At 37.6% G+C, this 18480-nt stretch overlaps 5 protein-coding genes across 12 annotated transcripts; 2 read left to right on the top strand and 3 right to left on the bottom strand.

Moving 5' to 3' along the window:
• Positions 1-615: 615 nt before the first annotated feature.
• LOC111492758 (probable plastidic glucose transporter 3) lies at positions 616-6554 on the bottom strand. Of its 6 annotated transcripts, none has more exons than XR_002719921.1 (15): positions 6121-6554; positions 5260-5453; positions 5078-5168; positions 4904-4971; positions 4685-4817; positions 4308-4407; positions 4085-4197; positions 3864-3957; positions 3015-3168; positions 2756-2899; positions 2605-2673; positions 2136-2220; positions 1897-2011; positions 1193-1429; positions 616-1063 (listed from the first exon to the last, which is right to left on the bottom strand). XR_002719921.1 is itself a non-coding variant. In XM_023142193.1 (14 exons), exons 2-14 carry the CDS (start codon positions 5351-5353, stop codon positions 1247-1249), a joined length of 1452 nt encoding a protein of 483 aa, XP_022997961.1. In that variant the 5' UTR covers positions 5354-5453; positions 6121-6554; the 3' UTR covers positions 616-1246. The 6 variants fall into 6 exon arrangements, 2 of the variants coding, with proteins under 2 accessions (XP_022997961.1, XP_022997963.1); XR_002719920.1 differs by having other exon boundaries at positions 2136-2224; positions 2600-2673; positions 5260-5396; positions 6121-6553; XR_002719919.1 differs by having other exon boundaries at positions 2136-2224; positions 2600-2673; positions 5260-5439; positions 6121-6553.
• A 1185-nt stretch (positions 6555-7739) lies between these two features.
• On the top strand, positions 7740-12255 carry LOC111493199 (homeobox-leucine zipper protein GLABRA 2). Of its 2 annotated transcripts, none has more exons than XM_023142843.1 (11): positions 7740-7903; positions 7996-8258; positions 8362-8479; positions 9006-9203; positions 9267-9644; positions 9732-9833; positions 9923-10135; positions 10202-10376; positions 11111-11382; positions 11532-11606; positions 11712-12255. In XM_023142843.1, the coding sequence occupies exons 1-11, from the start codon at positions 7820-7822 to the stop codon at positions 12111-12113; spliced, it is 2280 nt and encodes a 759-aa protein (XP_022998611.1). In that variant the 5' UTR covers positions 7740-7819; the 3' UTR covers positions 12114-12255. The 2 variants fall into 2 exon arrangements, with proteins under 2 accessions (XP_022998611.1, XP_022998610.1); XM_023142842.1 differs by having other exon boundaries at positions 7742-7903; positions 11532-11618.
• Positions 12256-12913: 658 nt separating this feature from the next.
• Positions 12914-13803, top strand: LOC111492832 (photosystem I reaction center subunit VI, chloroplastic-like). Its single transcript, XM_023142309.1, has 3 exons — positions 12914-13104; positions 13198-13324; positions 13446-13803. The coding sequence occupies exons 1-3, from the start codon at positions 12977-12979 to the stop codon at positions 13623-13625; spliced, it is 435 nt and encodes a 144-aa protein (XP_022998077.1). The 5' UTR covers positions 12914-12976; the 3' UTR covers positions 13626-13803.
• On the bottom strand, positions 13795-16724 carry LOC111492829 (rop guanine nucleotide exchange factor 12-like). 2 transcript variants are annotated; one of them, XM_023142307.1, is made up of 8 exons: positions 16222-16724; positions 16000-16129; positions 15766-15882; positions 15477-15631; positions 15325-15399; positions 14958-15236; positions 14563-14883; positions 13795-14434 (listed from the first exon to the last, which is right to left on the bottom strand). In XM_023142307.1, exons 2-8 carry the CDS (start codon positions 16052-16054, stop codon positions 14003-14005), a joined length of 1434 nt encoding a protein of 477 aa, XP_022998075.1. In that variant the 5' UTR covers positions 16055-16129; positions 16222-16724; the 3' UTR covers positions 13795-14002. The 2 variants fall into 2 exon arrangements, with proteins under 2 accessions (XP_022998075.1, XP_022998074.1); XM_023142306.1 differs by having other exon boundaries at positions 16000-16136.
• A 736-nt stretch (positions 16725-17460) lies between these two features.
• LOC111492831 lies at positions 17461-18179 on the bottom strand. Its single transcript, XM_023142308.1, has one exon. The coding sequence runs from the start codon at positions 18103-18105 to the stop codon at positions 17656-17658; it is 450 nt and encodes a 149-aa protein (XP_022998076.1). The 5' UTR covers positions 18106-18179; the 3' UTR covers positions 17461-17655.
• Positions 18180-18480: the final 301 nt, after the last annotated feature.

Below are 18480 nucleotides of genomic sequence, written 5' to 3' on the forward strand. Positions count from 1 at the left end.
ATTGTGAAATATTACCAAATGAAATACTTAAGTTGGAATGAGAAAACATTTTTATTGAAAACTTCTCCATTTTCATATATATATATATTTTTTTTTGTTTCTGAAAGGTTGATATTTAATCAATAATCCTAAAAAGTTGATAGGTTCACAATATCGACATTTAATTCCTTCTAAATCCTTTTGATTTTGACATTTCAACCCAAAATAAAGAAAAAAGAAAAAACTGGAATATTTTAATCTTCGAATCGAAACCATTCAAACTGATTCCAAAAAATGAATCTGAAAAGGAACACAATCTCAATCACAATCCTGACCACATTATTTTTACGGGGCTACATCTCTGGCAATGATGCCTCAACAACATCACAACAATAGGCAGTGACAACAAAAAAAACATAAGCTACACTACACTGCAACCACCCAATACATGTCCCTTTAAAACAGCCCAATCAGTAAATCTTCATACAGACATACTAACTGTCCCCAGAAAGAAATAAACAATATATTTTGTCATCATGTTACCCTGTGACACTTGCAATAATCTGCAAAGCTCAAATTTGAGGGTAAAATATGTGCAACACCATTTCGCTCAATTCAAATCATAAGAGGACAGATTTGGAATCCTTCTTAATTGTTGAACAAAAAAGAAAAAAAAGAAAAAAAAGAAAAGAAGAGACGTATGTTATATAAACCTGCAGCATTGTGAGTACTCATAAGCATCATCAGCTTTGAAGCTCAGAGAGGTCAAGTTACATAAATAATCAATGAATAGAGAACTTTGAACTGTGATCCATGGCATTTGTGCACTTTCTTTTCATTATATCAAGGCAAAGAAAGAAAAAAAAAAAAAAAAGAAGTGAAAATAGACAAATAATGAATGACCTGAATTGAGGGAAAAAAGACAAGACAGCCCTCAAGAAAATCGATACCATTCTAGAAAGCGATTGGGCGAAAGTTAAGAAGCTGTAAGTTTTGATGCCGTTGTATGATCTTGTAATCACTCCATTTGAACAAGGACATATGCAAGATGATGATAGGAATATTGAATGAATCTGTTTCCTCCCTGAAAAGAAGGTGAGGACGATCAACAGAAATTGATATAGTTGTACAATGTTTCGGAAGGAGAAAAATCAGAAAACCACGAGGGTAGAATATTAGGAGTGTAAATAATTGTGAAACTATTGTCTCTTACCATTTTCAGAGAGAAACAAAGAAGAGGATGATTTGATCCATGTATCAAATACCTCTACACTACTGGTAGAAGTGCCATTTCTATTTCCTGAAGTGATTTTCCTTTTGTTTCCAATACATTCCTCTTCACAAAAATCACTGCTATGAAGCAAAATGTACCGAAAACTGTATATAGGATCTGGACTCCTAATTGCTCCAGTAACGGCAGGAAGAGTAAACCAACAAAAAAATTTATCACCTGTTCATGTCCAACCAGCAAGAATGTGAGACATCTACAAGTTTTCTTTTCCCTTAATTGGCACAACTCTTTTGTGTTCGCATGCGAGGGGAAGACAGAAGAGATGCTCATAAGCAGTGAAGGAAGCACAGGCCAAACCAGAACAAAACATCCAATGAAGTTTTATTACAAGAACAAATACAACAATTCTGTTTCTGTGGGCAAAAAGTAAACTAGTAAAGATGTTTAGCAGTTACCATAAATTTTGATATCTCATAAGAGGATGTCAATCTAATAAATAGTGAACATCTGACAGCTTTTTTTTTTTAATCGAGGTCCAGTTTTTTCCACTTTCAATTATTGTTCCAACTAGGGATTGTAAAGCGAAAATCAGACATGGAAGCAAAGATCAAAAGAAGCACAGCAGATAAATAAAGAAATGAAACTTCCAAACAAAGTCATATCGGTTGAACTGAGAAACGTAGTACCCAATGAACCGACATGCAAAATGCCATTGCTTTTGCTCGAATCTGACCAGGAAATATTTCTGATAGGAGGAGACTAGGAACAGGACCCGCACCAAGAGAATATGTCAGGACAAACCTACATTATCCACCTTGTGTTTGTCAAAACATCTGGTAATAATCTTCTCTTTGAAACATCCGACATTCATTCGTCTAGGTAAGCATTCCAAGTTTATTTGACTATTAAGATGATAATTACTCACAGTAACATGCCACCGGCAGAAAGATAGAATGCTCCAGGGCTGGATGGAAATGAGCTTGCTCCTACCACTTGGAGGCCCATGGACACTGCCTAGAACCAAACACAGTAAGGTCAGAAAAATACAAAACGCTAGTAGAAAGTAAAACCTAATCAAGGGCTCACGTACAAGAAATTTGTATAGGATTTTTAGGTTGACCTAATTTAGTTATACCAGTCTCATACATGTTACAGAAGTAATTTACAACTTTAGTCGGGACCAAATGATGCTATAAAGAGCATAACCATACATCTGTTTTGAATCCTTAACACCCAAAAAGAGTACTATAGAAACATTTCATAACGATACAAAAGAAATAATGCGGGAAAGATATCGTGCGTTTTGAAATTTAGACTCAGTTTCTGCCAAGACATCTATCTAAACCAAAGAGTATTTTTTTTCCCCCCGAAAAGCACTAGAACAATTACCATGCCTGAAAAACTGCCAAGAAGCAGCACCCTTCTTCCAAGTTTATCCATCAGTAGCATTGCAACAATTGTCCCTGAAGGATGAAAATAAATAAAGGCATATACCAGAATAATCTCATAGCTGAACTGGAGATGATCCAGTCAGAGCCGACATACCAAAAAGGTTTGCGACTCCTATGCAAATATTTGCACGATCTGAAGGTATGCCAAAACTTTTGAAGACAGTAGAAGAGAAATAGTAAACAGCATTAATGCCAGAGAGCTGCTGTAAAGCAAAAAGGATTGAACCGATGAAAACCACTGCAAAATTGACATGCAAATGTAATAATTTAGAGAAAGAAAAAGGTTTCATTAGGAGTTAGAAGTATGTGAGAAACTATTAACTGATCAGTGATTACATTGTTTGTACATTTACCTTTGAAATAGCGGCCCTGGAGTAAATCCAATAACGTCACTGCATCAGCGTCATCTACTCTATCAGACTTCGACAATTCTGCATATGCACATTTAACATGTACTCCTCCCAAAAGCTTCTCAAATTCAGCCTCAGCTTCAGCAGTTCTTCCACTCTGAAGCAAATCCAAAAAAGATGGTTAGAGATCGCTTCAGAACATAATCAAGAAATGGTCCACAAACAGGAGAGCATGAAACAAATATATAGATGTGAGTCTGAGATGCTTGACCATCAATTTTGTTACTCATTCAATAGAACTCATGAGGGACCAACGCAGGATTGTAGAAACAGATTATTATTTGAATTTGATTATATAACTTGAATTTACCCTTAAAATTACTGCTTATATTCTGAAATTATATTCTTTTGAGCACCATGAGACGGAGACAGTAAATGGTGTAATTATTGTATCATGTGGTGTCACATGGAACTGATCGACCGATTGAAGCATGCCAGTGGAATGAACAATGAAATGAAGTAGAATAGGAAGATATCAAAGCCTTGGGGTATTTACCAATATAAACAAGAAGGAAGAAAACTGAGAAATAAAAAAAGGTTCCCTAAGTCGGAATTCCTGGCACCAATATGTATATGACTAAAACAAAAGATATGTCACTTAGACATGACATGGTATACCTATGTGGAATTAGTGAGATAAGTGCATGCTTGAAGGAAAGAGAAAGAACCTGTAATTCCCTAAACTTGATTAAACTCAACCAATTTACAATCTAGCACATGAAGAAAGTAAATTCTCAAACACGAGTTGATAACGTCCCAAGAGGCAGTTGAAATTATATATGAGATTATGACCTTGAAAAGCCAATGAGGACTTTCTGCAGAAAATTCCATCAAAAGGGCAAGTAAAGCAGCAGGAATGACAGATACCCAAAAACAAGTCCGCCACCTGAGAAAACCTTCTAGTCAAAAAAGCTGTGTTATCTACTGCTGTTCATAGACAAATTGATGAACTGCCCATGAAACGAAAATTTTGATGTAGTCTTCAACCATGCATTCCCTCGGACATTACTTACCAATCCACTATTCCCTTGGCTTTCAGTCCCATAAATAGGGATCCCAGAAGACCGAGACATAAGGAAATCTGAGTAAGACTCCCAAAAGTTCCTCTTACATAAGCTGGTGATACCTACTCAAAATAAATATGGAATAACTACAAACAAGGCAAACTGAAGGTGGGATACTAATTTTAATTCCAGAGTGTGGCTAGCTGTTCAAACTTATCAAGATATTATGTACCTCAGAAACATAAAGTGATGCAATAGTTGGGCCAAGACCCATCCCCATCCCAACAAATAACCTCCCAAGAAGCATTCCCCAGAGATTTGTTGTGGTTGCACTGCAATCATATTTGTGCAAAAGAAGAAAATTACTGCCGAAACTGAATTAACAGATTGACAGTAATATGATAAGCATGTTTAAAACCTGATATTGGGAGATATTATTGAAATGACCTGAGGGAGGTTAAAAATGTATTAATTGCAAAATTAGAAAACAGTGTACAAGAATCAATATGACGAACAGCACTTGAATCGGTGCCAAATATCAATTACCCATGAGGGTCTATCTAGTACCAGGAGTGAATTACTCAGGAAGATGCTTCACGTAATGCTTACCTCATGGATGCACCAATTATCATTGGTAATGCACATAGCTGCAATGCTCTACGACGCCCTATTCCATCTCCAATCACGCCGCTGAATAGAGATCCAAGAAAGGCGCCACCTAAGGATGTACTTACTACGAGACCTTTATTTAAGGAAAAAACTAGATTACTTTTTTAAAAAAACCAAAAACACAAATAAAAGTACTAAAATAAATGTTTATGTAATCACCTTCGGCCAATGTGCTCCCACTAAAGGCAAGGTCTAAGGAAATACTCTCTAATGTTTCATTAATTACACTGCAACATCAAAGATAAATAACTATTGAGTAAATCAATTTGAAAAATTCAAGCGATAAGGAAACATTAAAAATGATATAAGGAATAGTGATGATTGAGAACATACCCAAGATGGTATCCAAGTAAAAATGAAGCAAGAGTCGCTACACCTACATGCCGCAAGGAGCGTTTCCATGAAGGGTAAACAGTATAACGCTCTAAGAGATGTTGAGATGTTAAGAAGTTAGTATTCTAATTCCAGACAACAAAAAAATCATGAGAATCTTGATAGAACCGTTGCTACCACACCTGGACTCTCTTGTTTACTGGAAGCATGTAAATGGTCCCTCGGTGCTGTACGTTTGTGTGTCGTGGACATTTCCACAACATGGCGCCCCCTCATGACGTAATTCTAATTATTATAAACAAGCTATCCTCAAGGCCAGCTGTAGAACAACTGCCTCTTAGGAACTCGGTGACTAGTAGCACCTGGGAATGGAATTCTTAGGAAGACCAAAGCAACAAAAACAGAAACGATGAAAAATCCTGAGTATCAACAGGATGGCATCATGTCGACCTTAATATCCCAAAGGACAAAAAAAAAAAAATATGTCCATAGAAAAAAACAGTTACAATTAGCAGAGAAAATAAACACCTCGTGAATGCAGAGTATCCTTATAACTATCGATCATTTATTTTTTCTAAATATTTCTTAATTTCTTTGCCGCAGCAGCTTAATATATTTCTATACGGACCCAAGATTGATTAAAAAACACGAACAAGAAGACATTCACGTTGACATTCCGTAATAATCTGTCCGATCGACACAAAACAATTTATCGTTTCAACTATAAATTATTAGAGTTATCGTATTGAAAGCTTTAATTGTTATAATCGTTAGTCTATTACAGCAGTACAGATTATCAATGAATTCAATATACAGAGATTAACATTTAAGAGAAAGAGCTCTCAGTACAAATGATCAATGAATTCAATATACAAAGATTAACATACTTCTCCATTATAAATTGTATACAAATTACCTAAAACATAAATTTCTGTACAAAAAATAAAACCATACGCACAATTTAACACACATCGAAGGACATGAGCAAAATGCAAACAATCTAGAGTTTAAATCAGAGAGAGGCAAGAATTAACCACGCGTACCTCTAAAATCGCGGAAGAGGAAAGCGAGAGGGCCGAGAGAGTGACTAAAATGCGCCGGAACAGGGCTAGAGTGGTTCGAGCAACGGCGATGAGGGCTCCGATTGAAGACGAACTAATTTCGGCATTGGAAATCGGGGAAGGCGAGCGAGTGGTAGCGTGCACCGGAGGTTGAAAACAAAAGAAGCAAACCGGAAATTGAGCATGGATCGGTTGGTGTGCAAAAAGATTGAAAGCGGTGAGGAGGAGGACATAGGAAGTGGTTCCTGAATCATGTGGTGATGTTCTGAAAGCTCGTGAGAACTCGTCTCTCGGGCTAACACCTGTGCATGTTTGTCGGAGCTGCGATTCTTGGCCTGTACTTCCGCTCACATGTAAACCATCTTATTGCCCACTCCTACTGCGACACCTGAATGAAATAAAAGTATACGCTTACCGATATTCCCGCCATAAAACAGTACGGGTTACTTCCGCCTAATAAACTAATAAAAAAAAAATTAATCTGACCTTTAACTCGTACAAATATTATAAATCTAAATCTAAATAAATTAATAAAACTATCTTTTAACTTTATATGCTTTTTAAAAAATAATTTTAGGCACTTGTTTCCTCTCCAATTGAAAGAAAAAAAAAGATTAAAAACAGCAAAATTAGCTTCATTATCACTACAACAAGTGAGGCAAACATAACAGCATTAACCCATGCCTTTTCCTTCTTATTTTGTCCCTTTATTGTTTCTAGTCTGAATTTTCTGTGTTTCCATTGCCTTGTCTTTCTCTCATTTTGTCTTTCCTCTCATTAGCTGAGGAGATGATTAGACATTACAGCTTTAAAACCAAATAAAAAGAGACATAAAGTAGAAGACAGAGAGAGGCACAGAAAACAATTCAACAACATTACTTCTTCTTTTGTTTCTTCATTTGGATTTCTTACAAAAATTGTCCCTTTTTTTTTTTCATTTTTTATTCATATTATCTACCATTCTCAACTACCTTCAACCCAATAATTATGGGAACTAAAAAACAAAATTTTGGGTAATATTGGTTGAAATGCAGATGCGATCAAACTTCAAATATTGAATCGAATAATATTATATTTGTTCATTTTAAACTCAATTTTGAAATTACATATTATAGTTTCGTAGCGGAAACTTATTTATAGATACTTCATAAATTTAATTATTGGTTTTTAAAAAGTTTAAATAAGAGTTCGAAGGAACAAAGTTTTGAGGAAATTAAGAAAGTTGGACGCAACCCCATTAAGTATACACACACATAAAGCACAAATCCAAACACCTGAAAATATATTGCCACGTCATGGGGTTTGGTGTTGACCTTTTGGTTTGACTCTGGGTACCTTCTCATATTATTAATTAATTATAATATTTATTGATAATAAAAAAGAAAATAAAAATTGGGAGGTCGCTTGAACTAACAAGCCGTTAGTGGGGAAAAAAAAAAACCAGGAAATACCGTTGGATGTTTGATTGAAACGAGTTAAAAGTTAGTTGAGTCGTCTTCTCTGTTACAGCAAATATCTAACAGTCAACCTCTACCAGTCTCTCTCTAGAAAGAAAGCAAAACCCCACTGAGCTCACCCATTTTGTTGTCATGTCCTTTAAATCTTCTACTCTTCTTCTTCTTCACTTGTCTGCATCTTAATTTCTTCTCTTTTAAATCAATCCCTTCTTTTTGCACCTTCCATGCTCGCCGACATGTCCAATAATAATAATCGCCTCGCTTTCACCAAAGATTTCTTCTCCTCTCCCGCTCTTTCTCTTACTCTCGTAAGTATATTCTCCTCTATTTTCGGTTTTGATTCATGGGTTTCAAAATTCTCGCTTTCATGGGTTTGCTTTTGTTTTAATTTTGTTTCGAGGCGGGGATTTTTCGCCGGGGTGAGATGGCGGAGAAGGGCGATGTTGAGATGGAGGAGGTTGACGATGGCAGTGGAGAAGTGCGGCGGGATGATGCGGCGGAGGTTAGTAGCGAGAACTTGGGACCGGTGAGATCGAGATCGGACGACGATTTCGAGGGCGGAGGAGTGCACGAGGAAAATGAAGAGGGGGATGGTGGATGTCTTGTAAAGAGAAGGAAGAAATATCATCGGCATACCACCGAGCAGATCAGAGAAATGGAGGCGTAATCCATCAACGTTTTGTTTTTGTTTTTGTTTTTGTTTTTGTTTTTGTTTTTGTAATTTAGGACTTGGTTTGTCGAGTTTTTTTTGTTCATAATTTTGTAGGCTATTTAAAGAATCGCCTCACCCAGATGAGAAGCAAAGGCAGCAGCTTAGCAAGAGATTAGGGCTTTCACCAAGGCAGGTCAAGTTTTGGTTCCAAAATCGTCGAACCCAAATCAAAGTATGCGTAAAATCTTCTATTAATCTCGTTTTTATTAAGGATTGTTAGTTTAATTAATTTAGAGGATGATCATAGATTTGTAAACAAGGAATACGTCCCCATTGGTACAAAGTCATGAGAACTTAGGTTCAAAATGGACCATATTATACCATTGTGTAGATTCATGATTCCTAACATAGTATTAAACTCATGCTCTTAACTTAGTCATGTCAACAGAATCTTCGAACGTATAGTCAAAAAGCAATCCAACTGACAAACAAATAGTGTACTTTGTTCGAAGGCTCTATAGGTCTCAAGAGAGAGGCTCTATAGTGTAGTTTGTTTGAGGGGAAGATAGTTAGAAAAGGAGTCCACATTGACTAATTTAGAGGATGATCCTATGTTTATAAGTATGGAATACATCCTTATTGGTATGAAAATTGACAATATCATACTATTGTGAAGATTTGCGATAAAATTATGTTGAAAGTTTATATGAACCTTTATTGTTCTGGCTGGTTTGGGTTTTAATGGATGGTTTGATTAGGCTATTCAAGAGCGCCATGAAAACACATTGTTAAAAGCTGAAATGGAGAAACTTCGAGAAGAAAATAAAGCCATGAGAGAACTTACCAAGAAAAAAGTTGGCTGTCCAAACTGTGGCACTGCCAACGCTGCTGAAGACCATACTGCCTTCACAACTACGGAGCAATTGCGTATTAAGAATGCTAAGCTCAAAGCCGAGGTAATATCAATGTCACCCTCTAATAATTTGGTTCTTCTTCTTGACTAATCTTCTAATTCCCAGGTCGAAAAATTACGAGCAGCACTCGGAAAACACTCGCAATCATCGATCTCGCCTTCATATTCGTCTGGGAACGACCAAGAGACAAACCGAAACTGCTTAGATTTTTACACCGGAATTTTCGGGCTCGAAAAGTCGAGGATCATGGAGAGGGTTCATCAAGCTCTCGAAGAGCTCAAAACAATGGCTGCCACAAACGAGCCACTTTGGATCCGTAGCATCGAGACAGGAAGAGAGATTTTAAACTACGACGAGTACTTGAAAACTTTCCATCTCAAGAATTCGAACACTTGTTGGCTCAAAAGACATATCGAAGCCTCTCGAGACACGACCGTCGTCTTCATGGAGCCCTCGAGGTTGATCCAAAGCTTCATGGATGAGGTAATAAGACTATAAGAACATGAATAAAATAATAAACTTACAGATACATCGATAATTAACATATACTTCCATCGTTTAATTTGGTAGAATCAATGGAAGGAGATGTTTCCTTCCATGATCTCAAAGGCAGCTACAATTGATGTTATTTGTAATGGAGAAGTTGCCAATTGGAATGGCGCAGTGCAATTGGTAAGCCCCTCATGAAATCAGAAATTTTTCTTAACAAAGTCACCAATATGAGTTAATTGGCTGTTTCAATTAAATAGCCATTATTGTAGATGTTTGTGGAGGTGCAGCTGCTTACACCATTGGTGCCCACTAGAGAAATCTATTTTATACGTCATTGCAAGCAGCTCGACACTGAACAATGGGCGATTGTCGATGTTTCGATCGACAACGTTGACGATATTAATATCGATGCATCGTTGATGAAGTATAGAAAACGTCCTTCTGGTTGCATCATTAAGGATGAATCTAATGGCCATTGCAAGGTATATGTCTTGATCTATGTTAGAGTATTGAGAATCTTAAACTTCAAATAATGGTGCTTTTTATAGGTAACAATGGTGGAGCATTTGGAATGTGAAAAAACCCAAGTTCATAACTTGTACCGCACCATAGTCAACAATGGCACTGCCTTTGGAGCAAGACATTGGATGGCAACGCTTCAACTCCAATGCGAACGCCTTGCTTTCTTTATGGCCACCAACATCCCCATCAAAGACTCAACTGGTTAGCCCTTTATTCTTCCTTCTGGCTGATTCTAAAAGAAACCGGTTAGCCCTTTATTCTTCCTTCTGACTGATTCTAAAAGAAAATCGTTGAGAGAATTATTAAAAGGAGTAGTTCGATGTTGGCTAATTAAGAGAAAGATTATTTTTATAATTAAGGAATACTATCTTCACTGTTACAAGGTCTTTTGGGAAAACTAAAAGCAAACTCATAGAGCTTATGCTCAAAGTGGAATATATCATACGAATTGTGATTCCTAACATGGTATCAGAGTCATGCTCTTAACTTAGCTATGCCAATGGAATCCTCAAGTGTCGAACACAAAAAATTGTGAGCTTCGAAAGTATAGTCAAAGGTAACTCAAGCGTCGAATAAATGATGTACTTTGTTCAAGGGATCTAGAGAAGGAGTAGAGTCTCGATTAACGTGAGATTGTTAGAGAGCTCCAAATAAAGAGGCTTTAAAGGAGACTCTATGATGTTCTTTGTTCGAGGGGAGAATTGCCGAGGATTATTAAGAATAGTCCCACATTGACTAACGAAGAGAAAGATCATAGATTTATAACTAAGTAACACTATCTCCATTAATACGAGTCATTTTTGGTAAAATCAAGAGCAAAGCCACGAAAGCTTAAGTTCAAAATCAACAATATCATATATTATTATGGAAAATCTCCTCACCAAAACTTCAAAAATTTATGTTTCCAACAATGATTGAAGCTCAAATGTTATCAGGAGTTGCGACTCTGGCTGGAAGAAAAAGCACTTTGAAGTTGGCACAGAGAATGAGTTCAAGCTTCTCCCAAGCAGTGGCAGCTTCAAGTTACCAAACATGGACCAAAGTGGTGGGCAAAACAGGGGAAGATATTAGGGTTTGTTCCAGGAAAAATCTAAGTGACCCTGGTGAACCCATTGGTGTTATTTTATGTGCAGTTTTTTCTCTATGGTTGCCTGTTCCTCCCCACACTCTCTTCCATTTCTTGCGAGACGACGCTCGAAGGAACGAGGTAAAATAACCCATTAGTTTAAGCTTCTGAATTAATGATTTTGTGTCCAAGTATTACTATGAGATCTCAAATCAGTTGGAAGTCGGAAATCGGAAAGAATAAAGCCTAGCCTTGTTTTTTTTTTGATGTTGGGATGAATATTGTTGTAGTGGGACGCCATGTTTGGTGGAGATAAAGTTGATTCAATTGCAAATTTGGCCAAGGGGCAGGATCGAGGCAACTCAGTTAGTATCCAAGTAATCAAATTTAATACTTTTTTTTTTTTAAAAACACAATAAAAGTCTCATTATATATCAGAAGCTAAGCTAACCTGAACAGAATTGTTTCAGACAAGAGGATCAAAAGAGAGCAGCAGCAGCAGCATGTGGATTCTCCAAGACACCTCCACAAACTCCTCGGAATCCATGGTAGTCTACTCCGGAGTAGACGTTTCCGGCATGCAGTCGGTGATGACGGGCTGTGATTCCGGCAGCCTCACAATCCTCCCATCGGGATTTTCAATTCTCCCCGACGGCGCTGAGTCCAGGTCCCTCCTCATTACTCGCCAGAAAGACCACAAATCTTCCGACACCCATGGTGGCGCTCTGCTGACCGCCGCCGTTCAAATTGTGACCGACGCCTCTCCCTCTGCAAAACCCACGGTGGATTCGGTTGAGTACGTTAAAAGCATCGTTTGTTGTACGATCAAAAATATCAGGAGCAGCCTGGGATGCTGTGAGGATGATTGTTGATAGATATCTTATAACTGTAAGTAAAGCTTTTATTTTCCTTTCTCTCATGTGGGTTTCTTTGTTTTGTGTGGAAAAGGCTTGCGGATTGAGGAGAGATATATAGCTTGCTTGATTAATGGATAAATACTTTCATATTTTATTACTTGATCCACATCGTGCCCTACCTGAACCAATAAGTTTTTTTAACTATGAGATCTCACATCAATGGGAGAAAGAATGAGTGTCTGTGAGGATGCTAGACTTCGAAAGAAGTGAATTGTGAAATCCTACGTCGATTAGAGAGGGAAACACAAAGATGCTGAACCTCAAAAGGAGTGGATTGTAAGATCATACATTAATTGAAGAAAAGAAACCTTTTTTCTAAAACTGTGAAAATTTCGAATTGTGAGATCCCATTGGATAGAAAAACAATTTATTAAGTTTGTAAGATCTCTGTTAGAGAGATGAACAAAACATTTTTTTATAGAGGCTTATAAAAACTTTAGAAATCGTGAAAACATTCATAAAAGAAAATGTTAGACTTAATTGAACCTTAACAAATGTGGATAATTTAATTGCAATAAACCTGGTTACTAAATCATCAAATCTCCAATAAAAAGGAACTCCAAACACACACAAAAAATCATTAAAAAAAATAAAGAAAGATATAAGGAAGGTCCGAAATCTTCCCCCATATCAACAAGGATAACCTTATCCACTTCCATCCAACGTGGAACCTCCTAAATGATACTCAAAATTCTCTTCCAAGATCCCATTTTTCCACGTGTCAAAACAAGATCCAATCACAAGCCATTTGAAGCATCCACCTCCTATCTCAACCTGGCAACTCCAAGTTCCTTCCTTTTCCAACCAAGAAGGCAACAATGGCTTCCTTAGCAACACTAGCCGCCGTTCAGCCGGTTGCCGTAAAGGGTCTTGGTGGAAGCTCCCTTGCCGGGACCAAGCTGCCCCTCAGGCCCTCTCGCCAGACCTTGACGCCCAAGAACTTCAAGTGCCAAAATCAATCACCAAAAAAGCTTTATTGTTAGTTTGGAATTGTATGAAACTTATGGGGTTTTTTTTGTGTGTGTTCTCTGTGTTTCAGGGCTGGTGCTGTGGTGGCTAAGTATGGTGACAAGAGCGTTTACTTTGATTTAGAGGATTTGGGTAACACTACTGGACAGTGGGATTTGTATGGATCTGATGCTCCTTCACCTTACAATTCTCTTCAGGTTTATGATTCATTGTTTTGCTTTAAAGAATATAAAGAATGGATCAGAACAGAACAAAACAGAGTAATTCTTTGTTCATTGGATTGAAGTTGCTATTGACTTATTTTGGTACATTTTATAGAGCAAATTCTTTGAGACCTTTGCTGCTCCATTCACCAAGAGAGGATTATTGCTCAAGTTCTTGCTACTTGGTGGTGGTTCCACTTTAGCTTATTTCAGTGCCACTGCCCCAGATGACGTTCTTCCAATCAAGAAAGGACCTCAACTTCCACCCAAACTCGGCCCGCGTGGCAAGATCTAATTCGCTTTCGAATCGGGTTTTTGTTGTATGTAAATTTTCTCTCTTAACTCTCCTACCAGCATGTTTCAAAGATACCATTTGGGAGTGTTATTTGAGCCATTGTTATTATGTGATCAATGTGGTTTTGCCAGTTTGCCCTGCAGAAGAAACAAATTCAAAATACTCCAAATACTCCAAAGCCAATTACTTTTATTCATCCTTCATATTTACAACAGGAATGAATTGAATGGATTTGGTAATTACAGCTCTAAACAGAAATTCAGTCAAAAGGAGGTTAAGCTTAACCGTGTTTTTCTGCTATGCTGTCTCCCCCTTCTCTAAAACCTTATGCTAGCTTTTTGTTCTTCTTATTTTTCGTCTTCCCTTATGAACTCGAGTCAATGTCGTGCCACGGGGCTCTTCGGACCGCCGCTGATGTTCTCGAGGTACGAGACCAACTTATTGTTAGTCACTATGTTTTGAAGCTTCTGCACAGGCTTCAGTTCACCTTCTGCAGGGAAGTTGTCTGAATTCCCTATTGGTGATTCCTTCTTTGTCTCATTATCAGAAATATCAGGACCCCAATTCATGAAATCCAATAATGTCATTGAAGTAAGTGTCTCGGAAGCATTTTGTGTCTCTTCTCCTGGTGAAGGCTTATCCACCCCCGACGATACCGGGGTTTCCCTTGAAGGGCTCTTACTCGAGGCCTGTGTCGGATTTTGAGCGAGATAATCTGCGTACAGTACATCCTCAATCCTTGACATCACAGTGAAGGCTAAGCTTTCAAGGATTCTAGAGTAACTCTCTAGAACAGCCTGACCAATATCCTAAACATCCAAAGAACCAACATAACATTAGAGAGTGCTGCAAACAGAAGTTTACTAGGATTCCATCCACCCTTTTCAAGACATGAAACATAGTACTTTCCAAAAACAAAAACAAAAATGTTTTGTACCCTATTGTATTGGATTTTGCTAATGTCTAGTGCTGATTGAGGAGTGCCTGGGAAACGATGTTTGAGGATGATTAAAATTGTTTCCGCTCGCTCCTCGAAAAGCTCTCGCTTCTCCAAGCTTACAGCCGAGCCCCAAGCAGATTTTCCATCTTTCTGGTTCATCTTCCTCTTCCATATCACAATAGAAGCTTCAATTCTATCCTTGAGATCTAGGATCTTGTGCTCTGAAGATAAGTCCAATGTAGACAGAAATTGATCCGGGTCGAAGAATTCGACCGTTATGTTTCTGTATACAGAGTCTCCAAGGCTTTCCCTCCCATTCTGCAAACGAAGATTCAGTCACGAAATCAATGAACAATAGAGAATTTGTGATACCAGAGGTAAATTTTGTTGACCTTAGGCAATAACTCTATGTAGTTTTCAGGGATCTCCATTTCTGATAGAACTTGTGCATTTATGGCCATGGCTGCTTTAAGGACTTGGTTTACACAATCCTTTTGATACTGCATAAATTTCCTTGAGTTCTCAGATAAACCATTTGTAGGGACTTTAGGAGTAGGTAGCCACCATTTGTCATCTTTTCTCTTTGAGGCATTGTCTTTATTCGAATCACTCGAATCTTTCGATGATACGTAGTAAAACTCAGATTGGTCCTTAAAATTATCCAAACAATCCTATGCATCATGTGAAACCATTAGACAGATTCAATCATGAAAACTTATTAAACATGAAAATGTGGAGAAAAATTAGTAATTTTCCTACAATAAGCATGGCATCGAGCTTGCGCAGCGCCGGGATGTTCATGTGAAGATCATTGCGTTGACGGGTAACCATGATCTGTTAAATCAAAGAATGTCAACTGTTGTTTGTCTTTGTTTTGAAGATCAGAAAGAAGAAGGGAGAGAAATTTTTGCCTCCATGTTTGTTCCATCCTTAGATTTCTGTTGGGAAGCAACAAATTCAACTATGTAGTCAGTGACTGATAAAAGCAAGTCAATTTCTTTTCTCCACCTTGTTTTTCGCTCCACCGACATCGGCTCTAGACGCCATTGTTCCCCGAAAACAGAAGCTGCAAAATGATCATCACTTAACATTCTAATAATACACTTGCTTTTTTTAACCACATCAAAATGATAGCACAGTTCAACCGACTTTGTGACAATTCTCGACCGAAAACAGAAGATCGACACACCGATGACGTACCTGCAAGATTCGTGATTGCATTTGACAGCGCTAAAGCCGACGAAACACCCTTTCCTCCACCAGACATATCTTCACCCAAAAGCAACTTGGAGAACCGCTCCTTCATCTGTTCTATTTCTGATCATTTACAAAGTCATAAACTTTAATTTGTTATTGAAATCATTCTGTGATTTCCATTATTCTTTTCTCAGAGCATTCAATCTTTTCCAAACAGAAAAGAGAAGAGATATGAACCTGTTGGTGGGTGATCTTTAGGCTGCTTAATTGGAGCTTCATCCCTGCAGGCCATGGCTTTTGGAGGGCCTTTGTCGGGTTGATTTGTTGGAGATTTTTCCGAAACGGTGTCATTTGGAGGAGTAGATCCCTGATTGCTGTTGGAAAACAAACCATGATTATGTGAAGAGAAGAGTGAAGCATTTGGATCATCATTTATGTTTGAAATGAAAGAATTGGGACCTGCAATTGTCGTCGCCCTGTTCCATTTCTTGTACCATCTTCAGATTTTTGATGAATCTTTTGGTAGAATAGACGAGAGAGAACAAACCAGCAATCTTGACAGACCGAAAAAAACAAAGGTCATAGAAAGAGAAAAGGACAGAGGTGTTGGTTGGAAAACCCAAAAAAAACGGAATCAAATTTCAACTGAATAGGTTGGTTTGTTATGTTGTTTGAAATGGGGATTGGGTTACATGCAGGGTTTGATAAGATAGATGTGTGTGTGTGAGAGAGAGAGAGAGAGAGAGAAAGGGAGAATTTGGCGAGAGAGGAGATGGATGGGTGGCTGTGGTTTTTCATGGGGAGGTCAAAGGTTCTCAAAAACAGGGGAACACACACATGTTTGAAATTTGAACGGCTAACCACCGTTTCTTTATTTCTCTTAAAAGTCACCGCAAAGATCCGAGGAACCAATGCTAACTTCTCGTTCCTTCTATGTTCCATTTGACGACACTGTACTTGTGTTTTTTCCTGGTTTTCCTGGATTTTGTTTTCCCATATAAATACTTTTTTCTGTTGCATCTAATTATTACCATTATTGCTTTCTACATGAAAATCATTATAAGAGTACATAAGAATATTTTAATTCCAATAACAAACTATTTTATGTTAGCTCTCCTTATTTCATCTTTCTGTTCCCTTTTTCTTGATTCATATTCGATAGAAAGGAAAATATTCTAATTGTTTAATAGACATTTAAAATCTCATTCCCTTTTTTTTTTAAAAATAAAACTAGAAGATATTGTTTAAAGTACATTTACTGGTTTTATAAGTTTCCAAGAACTTGTCAAATAGTGATTTAAGGCAGTATTATCACCATATCAATTCTTATGTAAAAATAAATAAAGGTTGAGATATTGGTCTTAAAGCTAAAAAAAATTTAAGAAAATAATTCATATTTTTTTATTGAGTTTTTATATAAGGATTCTTCGCCATTGTTAACTCATCTGAAACTACCACAGTTGATGAAAATGACGACTCAGATTTGGAAGGTCTCGAGGGATTGGATGAGGAAGAGGAAAATTGGGCAGAACTATGACTATGGGGCTCTACTTTCAGAACCTCACTGGAAAAGCTATTCAGTGAAGCACACAGGATTATTCTTCAGGTTAGCAATGAGAGAGTAATCAATAAATATCTAATCTTTAGATTCAGAAGAAAGCTGTTTAAGACTAAACTAGAAAACTAAAACGTCCACCATTACTCAAAAGAAAACGAACTCAAGAAGTCATCTAATGTATATTCACAAACAAGGAAAGAACACCCGAAATTCAGCCACTAAATCCCTCAAACTCCAAAGTTATACACTATCAATAACAACAACTTCATTGAACTTTGTAACGCAGAGTTTGGCAGACCTTAATTAAACTGCAGAATTTAAAGCAAAACCTTCCGCTAAAATAGGTTGCTCTTCTTCTTCTTCTTGGCTTCATCTCCAACCTCCAACCCTTCCAATACATCTACCGCACAACCCTTTCCTCTCCTCTCCTCCATTCCCCCTACTACGACCCCATCGAGATCAAACTCCGGCAGTTTCAATCCCTTATCCGTCGCGCAAGCTGCTGGAGGATCCAGTTCCGGCCAGATTCCAGTGACGACATCGGTAGATAGAGCGGCAGTAGGCGACCACTTATCCTCTACTCCGTAGCCATCGGAATCGTCGCCCTCGTCGGAGGAAAGAAAACCGGTGGCCGTGGATTTGATAGCGGAGGCGGCCTTGAAGAAGGCTTCGCAAATAGAATCGGGAGGAAGGGCACAATCCTCGAGTCCAGCGTCTTCGAGACGGGGAGGGAGGATTTGATCGAAGAGACCTGGTTTGGATTGGTGTTCTTCTGCTGCGTCCATAAGAATGGGAACGAGAAATTAGAAACCCTAAAATCGGAAGATTTGGTAAGTAGAATTCGTCTAACAAGTAGGGAAGAAAGGGAAGAGGAAGAAGGGCCAGGTGGCGCAGATCCGGCGCGATTAATTGGCGCTTTAAACACGTGTGAGTCACTTCAGTTAAAAATTAAAAACGAAAAGAGATCCTCATTTATCTCCAAATCTAAATAATAAATACTAACTATAAATTCTATAATTTATTTTGTTCTTAAAAAGATATTCATCACTAAAAATAAATTAGTCCGTGATTAGTAATAGACAAGATAAAGAGACAAAAAAAAAAAAAAAAAAAAAAAAAAAAAAAAAAAAAAAAAAAAAAAAAAAAAAAAAAAAAAAAAA

Source organism: Cucurbita maxima, unplaced genomic scaffold (genome assembly GCF_002738345.1).
Source record: "Cucurbita maxima cultivar Rimu unplaced genomic scaffold, Cmax_1.0 Cma_Scf00018, whole genome shotgun sequence".
In the NCBI taxonomy this organism is placed as follows: domain Eukaryota; kingdom Viridiplantae; phylum Streptophyta; class Magnoliopsida; order Cucurbitales; family Cucurbitaceae; genus Cucurbita; species Cucurbita maxima.